Source organism: Myotis daubentonii, chromosome X (genome assembly GCF_963259705.1).
Source record: "Myotis daubentonii chromosome X, mMyoDau2.1, whole genome shotgun sequence".
Classification (NCBI taxonomy): Eukaryota; Metazoa; Chordata; class Mammalia; order Chiroptera; family Vespertilionidae; genus Myotis; species Myotis daubentonii.
The window spans coordinates 8672600-8690235 of NC_081861.1; the positions used below are offsets into that span (position 1 = coordinate 8672600).

The 17636-nt window shown below is 41.6% G+C and overlaps 1 protein-coding gene across 4 annotated transcripts in view; it reads left to right on the forward strand.

The window, feature by feature from the left end:
• The first annotated feature begins 2884 nt into the window (after positions 1-2884).
• The window catches only part of RRAGB (Ras related GTP binding B), a 36947-nt gene continuing 22195 nt past the window's right edge, over positions 2885-17636 (forward strand). For 2 of the 4 annotated variants that reach the window (XM_059680254.1, XM_059680256.1), the window contains exons 1-2: positions 2885-3017; positions 15888-15921. In XM_059680254.1, coding sequence (XP_059536237.1) covers positions 2890-3017; positions 15888-15921 — 162 coding nt within the window. In that variant the 5' untranslated portion in view covers positions 2885-2889. Of the gene's footprint in view, positions 3018-14354; positions 15012-15887; positions 15922-17636 lie in introns of those variants that run through there. The other 2 variants (XM_059680255.1, XM_059680257.1) reach the window with 2 other exon arrangements.

The following is a 17636-nucleotide window of genomic DNA, read 5'->3' on the forward strand; positions in this document are numbered from 1 at the left end:
ATTCAGCTTGTTGTTATTCATAATATCAATAATAAATAACTTCCTTCTGCCATTCTTTTTTATGGTCATAACTTTTTTTCTTTATTGATTAATATATTACATATGTGTCCTTATCCCCCCATTGCCCCCCTACCTCCACTCATGCCCTCACCCCTCCTATTGTCTGTGTCCATTGGTTAGGCTTATATGCATGCATTCAAGTCCTTTGGTTGCTCTCTCCCCCTTACCCCCTACCCTCCCCTACCTTCCCTCTGAGGTTTGACCATCTTATCGATGCTTCACTGTCTCTGGATCTGTTTTTGTTCATCAGTTTATGTTGTTCATTATATTCCATAAATGAGTGAGATCATGTGATATTTATCTTTCTGACTGGCTTATTTCACTTAGCATAATGCTCTCCAGTTCCATCCATGCTGTTGCAAATGGTAAGAATTCCTTCTATTTTACCACAGCATAGTATTCCATTGTGTAGATGTACCACAGTTTTCTAATCCACTTATCTGCTGATGGGCATATAGGCTGTTTCCAAATCTTAGCTATTGTAAATTGTGCCACTATGAACATAGGGCCTTCTGCCATTCTTAATGTGCATTATCTCTAGGTGGTCACACTCATTAGAATGCCCAATGTATGTGTGAGGCATCTCATGTCGTGACAGACATAATAACTGGCTTGATATCAAATCTTTGACAGATGATAGAGTCAGGAGTTGTTTTGGCTCACTTCCCCTGATACCACAGACATTGTTGTTTCTACTCTGGGTCATTAATGTCAGATTTCCCATTACCACCACTCTGACTTACAGGGTTTCCTATCTAGATTTATGCAGCAGGCTCCTTCCTGGCTTTACCCCACTTCCAGTCCCTCCTCATCCAACATATGGACATAATAAGTTCCTCTTGAGTGGGCCCCCACTCATTGTTTAGTAATATGCTCTTTAGCCTCCATGTGTTTGTGTTTTTCCGTTTTTGTTTGTTTGTTTGTTTTTCTTGTGGTTCAATTCTAGTTTCATACCATTGTGGTTGTGTCAATCCCGTCTGTCCTGAAATGTTTCTTTTGAGAAATCATCTGACCGTCTTATGGGAACAATCTTGTAGGCAAGTAACTGTGTTTCCCTTGCTGCTTTTAAGATTCTCTCTTTGTCTTTAACCTTTTTCATTTTAATTATGACATGTCTTGGTGTGGGCCTCTTTAGGTTCACCTTGTTTGGGTCTCTCTACGTTTTCTGGACTTGTGTGACTTTGAACTTCAGCAAGTTAGGGAAATATACAGCCATTATTTTTTCACACATCTTCTCAATACCTTGCTCTCTCTCTTCTCCTTCTGGTTCCCCTATGGTGTGGATGTTGCTATGCTAGATGTCCCAGAGGTCCCTTAGACTTTCCTCATTTAATTTTTTTTTCTTTTTGCTGCTCTGATTGGGTGTTTTCTGCTACCTTGTCTTCCAAGTTGCTGATTCCATCCTGTGCTTCACCTAATCTGTTATTGATTCCTTCTAGTGTATTCTTTATTTCTGACTGGTTCTTTTTTGTGTGTGATTTTTCTAATGTTGACTATCTCTCTCTGTTTTTAAGTTCTCACTGAGTTCATTTCTTCCCTAACTTCCTTGAGCATCCTTATAACCATTGTTTTGAACTCTGTATCTGGTAGATTGTTGCCTCCATTTCATTTAATTCTTTTTTGAGGAATTATCCAGTTAATTAATTTGGGGCACTTTTATTTGTCTCTCCATTTTGGCTTCCTCTCTGTATTTGTTTCTGTGTATTATGTAGATCTGCTATGTCTTGGTTTGGTAGCCATATATAGTAGGTGTCCTATAGGGCTCAGTAGTCTATCTCCCTGATCACCTGAGCTAGGTGCTGCAGGAATGTATCTTTTGTAGGTTATATGAGCTCTCCTGATGTAGTTTAGTCTTGATTACTGTTGGCCTGTCTGTGGTTGGGGTTGACCTTCAGGCTGGCTGACTATGAGGATTGACCCTAACCATAGTGCTATGCAAGACCTGACCCCTCTGATGTGGCCTGAAGTCTACCACCTGATGTGTTAGTTCTGGGGCTTCTTGAGAGAGACTCTGGAAGAGACTCTGGTGTAGGTCATTTCAGACACTACTTGTGACTGGCCCTGGGCTATCTGTCTGGAGCCACAAAGTGATCAACAGTTTGTGGCTCCCTCTGCTGGGCCTTGGTGCCCATGGGAGGGGTCAAGCTGCATATCAAGGCCATCTTCCGCCAGCACTGAACCCAGGTTCAGGTCAGCAAAAGGCCCAAGGCACCTAGAGATTCACATGTCTGGTAGGTTCAGTCACTAAAGGAGCCTCTGGCAGTATTTGAGTTGCATGTGGTATGCTCTCAGTGAGTCACCATGTAGAAGCAGGTAGTGTTTACCAGGTTTATACAGATTCAAACTTGGTGACAGTGGTAGTTCAGAGGTCACTCAGCAAAAGTCTCAGACTGTACCAAGGACAGCCACCACCCTCCTGGAACCCACGGGCCTCTCTGATGGGTTGGGCTCTCAGGCAGTCATCAGGGTGAAACCAGCAGAGTTCATCAGGTTAAAACAGACCAAGATTTGGTCGTGTAGAGGGAAGGTTATGCACAGGAATGGTGGAGTCTTTCAGGTGTGTGAGGGAAAAATGGCCCTTGCCCTAGAGCCATGCAACTCAGTCTCTTCTTGTGTGTCTCTGCCACTTTCCTGCCAAGTTTGCCTAGACTTCCTTAAGATCCCCGCATGAAAGTCTATACCTCAGTCCAGGCTGGCTATAGTCAGCAGACTACTCTGCTAGGCTTGAGCTTGGCAGGGTGGGGCCACAGGGAGTCAGAAGGGTGGGGCTAGTGCATTCCCCAAAGCTGATTCTATACTAAGTGGAGTGCTCAACCCAGGAAAGGAAAGATGGCGTCTGCAGTTGGTGCAGGAGAGGGGCCAAGCAAAGAGACCTTGGTGTTTGTCCCTTCAACACGCTCCTTGAGGCTACACAAGCCAGTCCACTCCAAGCCGCCTTCACGTCACCAGAGAGCAGGGTGAGTGGCTGCAAAAGAAATTTTGTTAGCTGGTCCTTTAAGAGGGTGCCTGTTTCTTTAGCACACTCCTGTCTCTCCCTTCAGACAGAATCCTCACTGAATTTCACAGTAGATATTATGTCACAGATTCAAACTTGGTGATAGTGGTAGTTCTGCCACTGTCAGGGGAGCTTGGCACGGGGTGAGATTCCTCACTCCTCTGGGGGGACCTTTGCAGTTCAGATATCCCTCCAGATTCTCAACTGCCATATGTGGGTGCAGGGCCAGCCCTTTCAGTATTTCCGCCTTTCCTACCTGTCTCAATATGGCTTCTTCTGTAAATCCTCGATTATAGGACTCTGTTTACCTAATTTTTAATTGGTTATTCAGGCTGATTATTTTATAATTTAGTTGTAATTTGGTCCTGGGTGGAAGTGATTGTAGCTTCCATGTACTCTGCCACCATCTTGGATCCCATAACATTCAAAAATATTTAGGAGCACATGAACTTGAGTATCAGTGCTCCCTAAACAAATGGACTCCACATGGTTTCACCAACCTTCCCAGAGATAATTACTGTTAATAATTTTCCTTAATTTTTTCTCATACTTTTTCTGTACATTTACACACAAAGGTGTTTGTGCACTCACAAAGGCTCACTCTCTTTAGATTACGTAATCTCAATGTCACATGACAGGACTTCAACTCAACTCTGATTAACTGAGGGAAGTGCCACTAAGTAGATGAGGATTCTATGGCCAGAATGTGATATATCTAAAACAAACAAACAAACAAACATATACACAGAAAGAAACTGAAGCTGGTAACTCTAGTGAGGAGGAAAACATGGAAGGGAGTCTGAGCATGGAGCCAAAAGTTAGATCCTGAGACTGTCCCTGGGAGTTCTCACCTTCCCTTTCTTCCACAGGTTTTGTGACAATTTTGGAGTTTTTTATTCCTTTGTTCTTCAGCTATGTAGTATGTACTATGCAATCATGATCAGCAATGCTGACAAGTAAGAGAGAAAAACAAAGTCACTCAAATTTCCAAAGCTCATTTCAATCTTTCAGTTTTTCCAGACAATATTCCATGGTTAAAATAATCCTTGTATAGAATTATTTTACTGGATATATAGAATTTTATTTCAAATGTTGACAGACATCCTATTCGGTGAGAAATACTTTATGTCTATTCCACACGAAATGCATACTTTCTGTACAATATCTTACTTGTTCGGTTAAGTGTGAATAATTGCCCTCACGATGTCCTGCAGAAAGAGAAATACTAGAGGAAACAGGCAAAGTGATGGCTCCATGGAGGAAAACACTGGAGTGTTAGGCAGGATATCTGCACCCTTTACTCAGTACATCATCTTCCCTAGGTCTCTTTTTCTCCCCATCTCGTCTATAAAACTGTGTAATACAACCCATCTCTCAGTCATGAAAAAAAGATTTTCACAGTGTCTCCTCTCCTCTGTCATCTCAGGGAAGGCAGTAGTACACAGTGGTTAAAGGCATGGGCTCTGAAAGGAGAATATCTAGGGTCAATCTAAATGCTGCCATACACAAGACTGCAAACCTTGGAAAGATACTGAATCTTTCTGTGCCTCAATGGCCTTATCTGTGTAATCATGTTGAGGATTAAGTGAGTTAATAGGTGTAAGTACTTAGAATAATGTCTGGTTTGTGGTACATTTATCTATATATAAAAGCCTAAGTGACCAGCCGACCAGTAGCTATGATGCGCACTGACCACCAGGGGGCAGATGCTCAATGCAGGAGCAGAAACCACAGGCATGGAAACATGGAACAGACTGATGAATTTCAGAGGGAAGGGAGGAGGGGGGAGGGCGGGAAGAGATTAACCAAAGATCTTATATGCATACTAGAGGATTCGTGCATCAGTGGGGTCCCTCAGCCTGGCCTGAGCCCTCTCGCAATCCAGGACCCCTCAGGGGATGTTGAAGAGCCAGTTTCAGCTTGATCCCTGCAGGCCGAGGGACCCCACTGGTGCACGAATCTGGGCCTCTAGTAAATAATAATAGCTGTCTCTGGGCTGCTGAGTAGGTGTTCCTTTAAAGTGTCTCCAGTTGTAGCCTGGCCCATGTGGCTCAGTGGTTGAGCATTGACCTATGATCCAGGAGGTCAGGGTTCCATTCCCCGTCAAAGCACATGCCCGGGTTGTGGGCTTGATCCCCAGTAGGGGGCGTGCAGGAGGCAGCCAATCAATGATTCTCTCTCATCATTGATGTTTCTTTCTCACTCTCCCTTCCTCTCTAAAATCAATAAAAAGTATTTTTTTAAAGTGTCTCCAGTTATAGCTAAAATTTCAGCACCCTTCTCAGGATTCACCCTCAATATCTAAATTTTCCTGCTGTTCAGCAACTTGCAATATTCTCATTGACTTCCTATCTCTTTTCCTTCCACAATGTCTAGTCCAGAACAAAATAGTAGTAGCAATACAAAAGTTGTCATTTAATGAATGCCTACTATTTGTCAGGCACTTTATTCATTTGGAATTATGCGCACTGAACATTTATTATACGCCAGGTGTCAGCCTGTCACTGGGATTTTAAGGGTGAGGTCACAGTCTGTTAGTGGAGACAACGAATTGAAAAAGCTAAGTGTGACAGGTGCTGATTAGGAGAAATCTGGATGAGGCATATGAGCATGAACCAGGGGAAATCAGCCTAATTAAGTGTGGTCCAGGAAGTTATCTCCAAGTAAATAAGTGGCCTTTAGACTGAGACCTGAACGTTCAGTAAGAGTGAAGCAGAGGAAAATTCAGAAGGTGTTCCATACAAATGGAACAGTATTTTTGAAGACCTGGAAGTTAAAATGGACACAGGAATGTGGGATTTTGATTATCGTAAACAATTATCTCTAGGGGCCACGTGTTTTTTTTTTTTAAAAAAATCATAGTTTATTGATTTTTTTAGAGTCAGGAAGGGAGAGGGAGAGAAACATTGATGTGAGAGCAAAACAGCAATCGGCTGCCGCCTGCACGCCCCCTACTGGGGATCAAACCTGCAACCCGGGTATGTACCCTGACAAGGAATTAAACCAACAACCGTTTGGTGCACAGGACACCCAACTAACTAAGCCACACCAGTCAGGGCAAGGGGCCAAATTTTATTGCCTGTACAGGCATGACCTGAGGATATCGAGGCACACATAAAATTCTTAGTTCACAATATTACATTTTATAGCTGTATTATAATTTATTTCACCATAACTTTACTGCTGAATATGTAGAGTATTTGTTCACATTTAGAAGCAATGTTGTTGCTATCATCCTGTCTATACACATGTGTACATATGTCTGTTAGGTCTGATCAAATAATTGAATTGTTTCCCCCTCCCCTGGGAACTGACCTTTAGCCCACTTCACAACCGACATTCCCTTTCGCTTAGACCACATTCCACTTGTTAAAACTACATTCCATTTAAGACCATTGTCTTCCCTCTCCTGACTTTCCCAGGATCCAGACCTGCCCAGAAAGTTGCCCTCTGAAAAAGCCCGTGTAGAGTCCTTTAAAACCTCTGACTCCCCATCCCTGGGTGCTGGCGCCATTTGGGGGCTCAGCCCATCTGATATCCAGATGACCTAATAAATTTATAATCCCTCACCACTTTTGGCCTCATACAGTAGTACCTCCTTTGGATACCCTAACAATGCCCACTTACTTACTTAGAATATATTTCCAGTCATGGAATTTCTGGTTTAGATGGTTTTACACATTTAAACTTTGATGTATATATCTAGCATGACTTCCTTAAGTAGTTGTGTCATTTCACAGTATCACCAGTAGTGTGTGGAGAGTAAATGCTTTGCCACATCTAACACCAGCCCTAAGCATTGTCAAGTATGCTCCATATCAGCAATCTGATAGGTGAGATGACATATTTCCTTTTACTACAGTTTTTTTAGATGTAATTGGCATGCAATTTAATAAGTTTTGACATATGTATACAATTCCATTTCCTCCAAATCCTTGCCAACGCTTGTTATTTTAAGGTTTTTTTTGGTTGTTATTTATAGCCATGTTAGGGAGTGAAAAGTGGTATCTCATTGTAGTTTTGATCTGCATTTCCTGATTTGTGTTTATTAGACTTTTTTGCAGAGACATCATTATCAACAAAGCCCACAGTTTACATTAAGATTCACTCTTAGTGCTGTACATTCTATGAGTATGAAAAAATGTATAGTGATATATTTCCACCAGCATAGTATTACATAGAATAGTTTTAGTCACCTAAAAATCTTTTGTGCTCTGTTTATTCATTCCTTTCTCCTCCCAGCCCCAGGCAACCACTGAACTTTTCAATGTCTCAATCGTTTTGACTTTTTCAGAATGTCATATAGTTGGAATCATAAAATAGGTAGCCTTTTTGGATTGACTTCTTTCATTTATTAATATGCACTTAAGATTCCTCTGTGTCTTTCCATGCCTTGATAGCTTATTTTTTTCAGTGCTGAATGATATTCCATTCTCTAGATGTATCACAGTTTATTTATGCATTCACCTACTGAAGGACATCTTGGTTGCTTCCAAGTTCTGTCAATTATGAAAATGCTGCTATAAAAGTCTGTGTGCAGGTTTTTGTGGGGATATGAGTTTTCAACCAGTTGGGTAAATACAAAAGTACAGTTGCTGGATTGTATGGTAAACGAAAGAGTACTGGTATGTTTAGTTTTTCATAAATCACCAAACTGTCTTTCAATATGGAGATAACTTTTTGCATTCCAACTAGCAAATTAGAGTTTCAGTTATTCCATATCCTTGCCAGCATTTAGTGTATCCTGGATATTGGCCTTTCTAACACGTGTATTGTGGTATCTCATTGTTGTTTTAATTTGCATTTCCTTGATGACATATGATATGGAGCATCTTTCCATATGATTATTTTCTATATATTGTCTTTGGTAAAGTGTCTGTAAAGGTTTTTGCCCATTTTTAATAGAAGTTTTTTCTTCTTATTATTGAGTTTTAAGAGTCCTTCATCAGATGTATCTTTTGCAAATACTTTCTCCCAGTCTGTGGCTTGTATTTTTATTCTCTTGACATTGGCTTTTGCAGAGAAGAAGTTTTAAAAAAAATTTAATGATGTCAGCTTATCGATTAGTTCTTCCATGAATTATGTCTTTGTTGTTGTATCTAAAAAGGCATCATCAACATACCTCTGATCATCTAGGTTTTCTCCGATGTTATCTCCTAGGAGTTTTATAATTTTGCATTTTAAATTTAGGTTCCTGATCCATTTTGAGTTAATTTTTCTGAAAGGTATAAGGTTTGTGTTTAGATATATTTTTTTTGCTTGTGGGTGTCTAGTTGTTCCAGTACTATTTGTTGAAAATACTATCTTTCTCCACAGTACAGCCTTTGCTCCTTTGTCAAAGGTCAGTTGGCTATATTTATATTTCTGGGCTCTTGGTTCTATTGCATTGATATATTTGTCTATTCTTTTGCCAATACCATACTCTTTTGATTATTGTGGCCTTATAATCAGCCTTGACGTTGGGTAGTGTCTGTTCCAACTTTGTTCTTCTGAAAAATTGTGTTTGCTGTTCTGGATCTTTTATTTCTCCATATTAACTTTAGAATTAGTTTGTCAATATCCACAAAATAACTTGTTGGGATTTTTATGGGGATTGCATTGAATCTATAGATCAAGTTGGGAAGCACTGACATCTTGACAATACTGAGTTTTTCTATCCATTATCATGGAAAATCTATACATTGATTTAGTTCTTTAATGTTTTTAACCAGAGTTTGAAGTTTTCCTGATATAGATATTGTGCATATTTTAAAAAGATTTTTACCTAAGTGTTTACTTTTTTGTAGTAATGTAAATGACATTGCATTTTTAATTAAAAAGAAAAGTGTATACAAATCTGGAAGGAATAAATAAAACTCTCTTTGCAGTTGACTTGATCATCTAGATAGAAAATCTGAAAGAATCAAACAACTGGGACTAATAAGTAACTATAGCAAAGTTGCAGGATGCAAGGTTAATATTCAAAAAGTCAATAAATTCCCAATGTACCATCACTGCTTCAAATATTGCTTCTGTTCCTCTCTTTCTTCTCCTTTTGATATTTCCATTATCCATATGTTACCCCTTTTGCAGTTATCCCACAATCCTTGAATATTCTTTTCTGTGTTTTTTTTTTGTCTTTTTCTCTTTGCTTTTCAGTTTTGGAAGTTTCTTTTTACATATCCTTAAGGTCAGAGATCCTTTCCTCAATCCTGTCCAAACTACTAATGAGTCCAATCAAGGCACCTTCCCTTCTGATATAGTGTTTTCTGATCTCAAGCTTCTCTTTTTTATTCTTTCTTAGAATTTCCATCTCTCTGCTTACATCACCTGTTAATACATATGATATATTTTTCATTAGAGTCCATTAATCAGAATTATTTTAAATTCACAATTGGGTAATTCCAATATTTGTGCCATATGTGACTGGTATTTATCCTTGTTCAGTCTCTTCAAACTGTGTTTTTTGCCTTTTTGTATGCCTTTAATTTTTTTTTGAGAGGTGGACATGATATACTGGGTGAAAGGAACTTTGGTAACTAGGTCTTTAGGAATGTGGTTATAATGTGGGGGGGAATGAGGGGGTGAATCTATAGTCCTAAAATTAGGTCTCAGTCTTTGCCCCTAGACTCTGAACTTCATCAGGACTTCTCAGGGTCCCCCCTACTTTAGGTGGAACAGGATAGTTAGACTAGGTTGGAGTTGGGCATTTCCCTTTCCTCTGGTAGGCTAGGCACTCTGATGAAATCCCAGCAAAATAGTTTCTTTAGAGAGAAAGCCTTGTTAAGAAGAAAAGAAAATCTGGTTTATTTTAAAAATGATTACTTTTTCCCTCCTACTGCCAGTGGCAGGAAGATATTTTCCTCTGATATTCACTGTGAGGATCTAATAGAGTTCCTGGAAGTAAAACTCACAAAAGAGTGGAGGACCCCTATGACTGGGCTGCCCTGGAGTTTTTAACTCTCAGACTTGTCCCAAAAATGATCAATTGCAATTCAGGTTTTCCTACCCCAGTAGTGGTTCCCATAGAGGCTTCTGTGTGTAGGCTCCTGCCCTGGAGAGTTATCATTTTCTAGATCTGCCTGTCTGTCTCTCCGATTTTAGGGGCATAGGTTTTCCCTGTGACTTACTTCACTGATGACTCTAAAAAAACGTGGAGTTTTCAGTTTGGTCAGACTTTTACTTGTTGTTAGCATGGAGTAGCAATGTCTAAGCTCCTTCCATGCTGGGCAGGCAACCAAAAAATCCCTCCATTAGAAATTATTCATCAAATCGTTAAGTCCAGTTAGCTGGAAGATCATTTCCTGATATTTCAAGCAAAGAGGTGGGAATGAGGAGGAAAGAGCTTACAGCAGGATATAGTCATAAACTCATGTGGTTCTGGGAAGTAGCAATGATAGCTGTGGGGTCAGAAGGAGCAGAGAAGGGTGGAGGAGAAAAAAGGGCAAGGGAGTTATGAGGGACAGTTGGAAATTGAAGACTCTTGGATATGGTTTAGGATAAAGATGACAAAATTAATTAAAGTAGTAAAAAGAAACCTATCATATTGGATCTTATGGGTCTATGCTACTTTTTCTTGCTGAGGTGGATGGTTGAAAAAATACGGGGTAGGATCTGGACAGACAGAATGTTGATGTGTTGGCATGTGTGTGTTTATGTGTATCTGAGTATAGTGAATGTTAGATAGAAGCACTGATAGGAAGTGGGACCTGAAATAGAGGGATGCTTGTATTTCTAGCATCTAACATATTTCCTGGCTGCTCAACAAATATTTGTTGAATAAATGCATGAATAACCCCACAGAGCTTTCTGAAAAGAACCTATAATTACAAGTTTAAAAAGTAATTTGACAAAAATAAAAAGCAAACTTCATCTCTTATCTAGGCAAGATTCTTTAATGGAAATGTAAAAATAATCAGCCAGGGATATCTGGGTAGAAACCAGAATCTTAACCTCTAGAGGAATGCATTGTACCAACAATCTTTTTCATCACTAGAGGCCCAGCGCATGAAATCGTGCATGGGTAAGGTCCCTAGGCCTAGCCTGCAATCAGGGCCATCTTTTGCCCACTCACCAGTCCCCAGTCCTGCCCCGCTGTCACCTACCCCGGTTCCCTGTGGTTCCCCATTGGCCATCCAGTGATCAGAGCCTGTGGGATGTGGGGAGGGACCGAGAGGTGATCAATGTACCTCATAACAACTGGTTGATCGGTTGTTCTGGTTGTTATACTGTTATGGTTGCTGGCCTTTTATTATATAGGATTCTTTGGGATTAACTCTTAATTTGGTTTAATACTGCAATCATTTATCAAATCCCCTTCTTTCACAACCATCCTCCTACCCCTAACCCTCCTCTTTCCTTTTCACCTTTCTCCTCTCTACCTTCTCTCTTTCCAACTCCCCACTTCTCCCACTTTTCATCTTCATCCCTTCCCTTCCCTTTCTTTCTCTATTCCTCATGGACCTTGATAGAAACAGGGAAGTGGGCAGAAAAAAATGATGATTTGGAGAAGGAGTTAAAGGGAGACCAGCAACAGGGAGACAGCGAATTTTTCTAAAGCTTGAAGGAAGGTGGGGGAGGGTGGGTGGGTGGGAGGTAACTAACCAAGGACCTTGTATGCATGTATGCATGGACCATAGACACAGACAATGGGGTGGTGAGGGCCTGAGGTGGGGGAGGGGGCTGGAGGGGGTCAATGGGGGAAAAGGGGGGGACATATGTTAATACTTTCAACAATAAAGAATTATTTTAAAAAATAAAACAGCAGTTCAAGGACACAATACAGCTTCAGGACACAATACGGCTGGTGAAGCCTGGTGAGGAGGGTGGAGTTTATGTTTGAAAGCTGCCTTTACATAACAAGCACATATTAATTACATTAAGTGCCTTTTTGGGTGAGATGACTGATGAAGATTAGATTATTCCACCCACTCCTTACTCCTTTGGCACTGCCACTGTAGGAAAATCACTTAGGAGGCTATTGCAATTACCCAGCCAGGTATTATAACAGCTGGAACAAAAACAACATCAGTAAGAATTGGAAGGAGTAGACAAATTGTAGAAAAGGACTAATGAGAAATTCAGAACTCTCAGCACCTAACTCAGTCCAAACCCCTGCAGTAAGAGGCTTGCCATACCCTTAGGATGGCCCTCAGCTCTGCATTGACCCCAACTTTTCATTAAAATGCTTGTCTGTGCCCTGGCCACTATGGCCCAGTGGTTAGAGCATTGGCCTGTGCACTGAAGGGTCTCAGATTCGAATCCTGGTCAAGGGCACATATCTAGGTTACAGGTTCAATCCCTAGCCCCCTGTTGGGGAGCATGTGGGAGATGGAGGTGTCTCACATCTCTTTCTCTCTCTCTCCCTCTTCCCCTCCCTACCTCCCTTCCATTCTGTCTAAAAAAAAAAATCTATGGAAAAAATATCCTCGGGTGAGGGTTAACCAAAAAAACAAAACAAAAGAAACAAACAAAAAGAAACAAAGGAAGCTTGTCTGAAAAGAAAGCTTGTCTGCAAGGAGAATTACAGTATGTTCTAGTCTAGTCTGATGGTAGGTCCCTGACCTACTTTTCTCAAAACATTGGATAAAAAGGGATTACATTTGTATGTATCTCTTACAACTCAGAGTGTCTTTCTCAAGGTCCTGAGAGTCATGCCCTTGAAATGTAATCATCAGGAGTTAGGGCCTCTGTCTTCCAGTATCTGTGGGAAGATAGACTCCTCATTTTGGTAACTGCCAGCTAGCAGACACAGCTGGTTTAATCACATCGACACAGACCAATCTTTTGTAATTTTTCACTTCTCTGACTCTACTGATCCCTGCCCGCTCCCCCGTTCCCTGTAAAATTTCCAATTGTGTCTGCAGAAACTGGAATGGAGCTCAGCTTTCCCCCTACTGACAATAGTTATTGAAGAAAATATGTTTTCACTGCTTTAACTCAGTGACACTAATCATCATTTAATCTCATTGTTTTGTATGGAGGGCCATGAATCTAAAGTGACTTCCTGGTTTGGGACTTAGGGTCTTTCAGGGAAAAGAACAGGAGCTGGTTTGGAGGCACCTGGTGGGGAGAAGGAAGGTGATTGGTGAGTGACAGGGCTAAGGAATCCTGTGATCAGAGTAGAATACATTTTTCTTGAGGCATTCTAGTTGTGGTGAGAAGGGATTGTATAGGATGGCAAATGGAGAAGTCTGGGAGCAGAAAGTGCCATGTTCCTATCCAGTCACCCTTCTCTTCCCTCCCTTCCTTCTTCCCTTCATTTTCTTTCTTTAAAGAAATATATTTTTAATTGATTTCAGAGAGGGAGAGGGAGAGAGATAGAAACATCAATGATGAGAGAGACTCATTGATTGGCTGCCTCTTGCACGCCCCACACTGGGGATGGAGCCACAACCTGGGCATGTGCCCTTGATAAGAACCAAACCCAGAACCTTTCAGTCCCCAGGCTGATCCTCTATCCACTGAACCAAACCAGGTAGGCTCATTTTCTTTCTTAACAAGTAATATATACATGTGGTTTAAATGTATGTGTATAATTTCATTATGTATACATTTATATAAATATATTTAATGTATACATTTACATATACTAAATATACAAAAGGGCTTAAGATGAAAAGCAAGAGGCCCCTAACTTCCTATCCCCTGCCCCTTTGAACTCTATTGGCCATTTTTTCCTGGTGGTCTCATAATCTAAACATACTAAGTATATACCTATCAGCAGTCCTTCATGATCAATTTTGGACTTCATCTATTGGTTTTTTTTACTATGGTATATGAGAATGTATTCCCCTTCCAGTTTTAAACAAGTGGGGAGATAGGTGTGTGTCCTTGGATCCCCGCTGAACCACTGGTCCCACCAATAACTTTCCTTATGCGCTATGTGGTAGACACAGATGCAATCCGTTCAGATGCTATTCACTCATTTAATGACAAGCTCCGTTATAGGGACTGATAATAATGATTAAAAAAAAGGAAGATAGAAATTTCAAAAACAGAAAGATAAAGACAATGCTGGGCCTTCCCCACCAAAAAATGTGAAGGGAGAAAGAGCAGTTAAAAAAAAAAAAAAAAAAAAAAAGCTAGCTTTGAGGCACTGAAATCACAAGCGTCTCCTTTAACTCCTCGCGTTGGCGGGTGGGACCCGGATAGACCCCCAGGGGAGCGCCAGCCGCTGGGCGGGGCCCCACCGAGCCCGGGCCACGTGACGGCGCTAGGGGGCACTCTGCCTTTCTCCGCGCAGTCTCTATGGTATTCTCCTCAGCCCCCCGCGCCTTGGGTAGCGGCAGTCACGTGACGGGCTCTGGGTTTACGGCAGGTGCCCACGTGATGCTGGCCTGCAGTCGTGTGGCTGCAGTGAAGTACCTGGGCTCCTGAAGGGCGGGCGATTGGGTCGTAAACGTCGCACCCGCCGGCGGACTCGCAGGGTTGGGCGGGCTCGGGAGCCACGAGCCCGCTGAGGCGATCGTCGCTTAGTGCCTGCACGGGTCTGCTCTTTCTGCCACCTCTGCCTTCGTCATCCCCACCTCTTTGCGGGTGAAGTCACCTTTGGGTTGCGAGACCTTGGGGCGTGAGGCCCAAACTCGAGACCCCCACCCCCACCCCACCCCTCTTTCCCGCTCCCCCGCTCCTCCTCCATTTCTTCCTTTGCATCACCGCATCACTTAGCCTTGGAGCCGGCCAGCTCGGCTTGCGCCTTGAGGCCAAGTTTGAGGTGGTAAAGGTAACTGGGGAAAGCAGCCCCCCAGTGGACAAAGGCGAAGGCAAGAACCGAGCACTAGGGGCTGCAGGCGTTGAGAATAGGCGGCTGAGGGGGCGGCCAAGGAGGGAATACGTAAACAGTACTGCGGCTTTAGAAGGGACTGCAAAGGACTTGTTGCACGATGGAAGAATCTGACTCCGAGAAAAAGATGGAGAAAGAGAATCTGGGGCCGAGAGTGGATCCTCCCATAGGGGAGCAGGAAGGATCGCTTGGGTGGGTGAAGGGTATTATGCCAAACCTGGAAATGGGGGTGGGGGTGGGGAGCGGGGAGCTTCTAACTGAAGAGAGTGTTGTGGATTAGGACACCCCACCCGCGATAACTTGCTTCTGTTTACCAGTAAGGTTGATTAGTATCATGCTTTTGGCGACTGGGTAAACTGTAAAGACGGCTGGTTGGTAACTGGGCCGACAAAACCCTTGGGAGGGGAAGGGGCAGGCCTAATACCAGCCCTGGGTGGTATGTTCTAAATGAGGTGACGGTTCTGAATTGCTTTGAATGATCAATAAAGAAGATTTGGCATCATCATATTGAGGATAAGAAGACTAAGAAGGAGGGTTGGTATTGCCTGGGCAGAGATCATGGACTTGCGAGTGCTTTCTGTGCCAATTTGTATCTGCAATTGAATCTTGTATTTTATAACCTTTGTGCCTGCAATGAGTGAAATATGACTTGGAAGGACAGCTGAAGGGTTAAAGATGCTCCCACATTTTTAAAATCGGAGGCCGGCTTTAAAAAAATAGAGGACATTTAAATATGGCAATATTGTTTGCTTTGTTAAAGCACTTGTGTATGTTTGCTTTGCTTAAAAAAATTTAAGGTTATGAAAAATGGAATCTTGCATTTTAATGGCTCATTTATATTCCTAAATAAATATAACTAGGAGCTATCGCCTGAGCATGTAATTAGGAGATAGGTTAGCATAAACCCAGTTGTATAATTTAGGAAAATGAGGGCCTCTACTCAACTGAGGTCCCACAGCTGTTGTGCAAAACATGCTCTTTTGCATCTCTATTGATTTGTATTTCTTTAATCCCAATTTCTAAGGCAATTGCATCATGGAAATTCTGTCTTATGGTTTATATCTGCAGGTGGGCGCTGCCAAATACAGCCTTGAAGAAAAAGGTAAGATGCATTAAGTACATCAAAAACATGAAGGTGAAGGTAAGAAGTTACTCTTCAGAAAATGTGGTGTAACCATTTTTCCTGGACTGTTGCAGGAACCTTCTAAATGTTCTCCCAGACTCTTGTCCCATTCTTTACTTCTTAATTTAATTTTTCTGAGACATATCTATCTGGGTCATTCACACATTTAATTTTTTGTAACTTCTCAAAGCCCATAGAATAAAATCCAAGGGACTTCGTGGCATAGAATGCTCTTTAAAAACTGATTCCTGACTAAACCATCCACCACACCTATGCACCTTATCATAGCCATACAGAATTTGTTTTTCTCCAAATTTACAAATTAATTTGCATTTTCTGCAAGCCATACACACACATACACAGGCCTCTGCCTGCACATTTATGTTGAACCCAACTCACATGTTACCATTATAGGGTCTTTTTAAAAATACATTCTTACTGATTTCAGAGAAGAAGAGAGAGAGAGAAATATCAATGATGAGAGAGAATCATTGACTGGCTGCCTCCTGCACGTCCCCCACTGAGGATCGAGCCCTCAACCTGGGCATGGGCCCTGACTGGGAATCGAACCGTGACCGCCTGGTTCATAATTTGACACTCAACCACTGAGCCACATGTAAATGAGCAAATACATGTAGAGCACTTCGATCAGTACCTAACACAGTCTTTCATAAACAATTGAAGCAAGGTTTCTTAAATTTAAAAAAAAAAAGACCCTTTGAGACAGCACGGAGGGACCTGGAGAGTATCATGCTAAGTGAAATAAGTCAGAGAAAGACAAGTGTCGCATGATCTCACTCATGTGGAATCTAAGTAACAAAATAAACTGATAAATGGAGTGGATCCAGAGACTCGGAAGCATGGAACAGAGTGTGGAATCTCAGAGGGAAGGGGGGATGGTGGGAAGTAATCAATCAAGGACCTTGTATGCGAATATGCATGGCCCATGGCCACAGACAATGGGGCGGTGAGGGCCTGGGGGGTTGGGGGTGAGAGCGGGCTGGAGGTGGTCAATGGGGGAAAAGGGGACATATGCAATGCTTTCAACAATAAAGAATTATTTTTTTAAAAAAGAAAGACATCATATTTAGGCTTAACTTCATCTAATAAATATTGTATAAAAAACTCCACTTTGCTAAGGGGATGTTCTTGATGAGCCTGTCTATAGTTATTAATAAGGCTATCTGAAAATAGCAGAAATTTGTGCATGAATAAGAAAAAAACGGTTTTTTTTTATCATTTTAGACTGGCTCATGAGTAACATTTCCTTAGTGCGATAAAGTTATATAGCTAACTAGATTAAATTGAGCTTGAATGCAGTGTACTTTCATTAATACTCCCTATATTTGCAATTAGGAACTTTTATACATTATTTTAGGGTTGAAGATAGAACATGTACCCCTCCCTTCATTTGAAAAGCAAGGTGATTAGAACTGTGTTTCATAAATTTGAAGAATCTTAGAATTCCCCTCATCCAATTCCCTTCTAGTGCAAGAATCTATAGCATCTCTGACAGGTGTTTTTCTGTCTTTGTTAAATGCTGACCTTGACAGGAAGGTTATTCACTGTCATGAGGCCAGCCTTTCCATTGGACAATTCTCATTGTTAATAACTTGCTTGTTTTATACCAAGCATGTCAAACTCATGGCCAGTAGGCCACATGCCACGAGTTTGACGTGCTTGTTAATACCTTT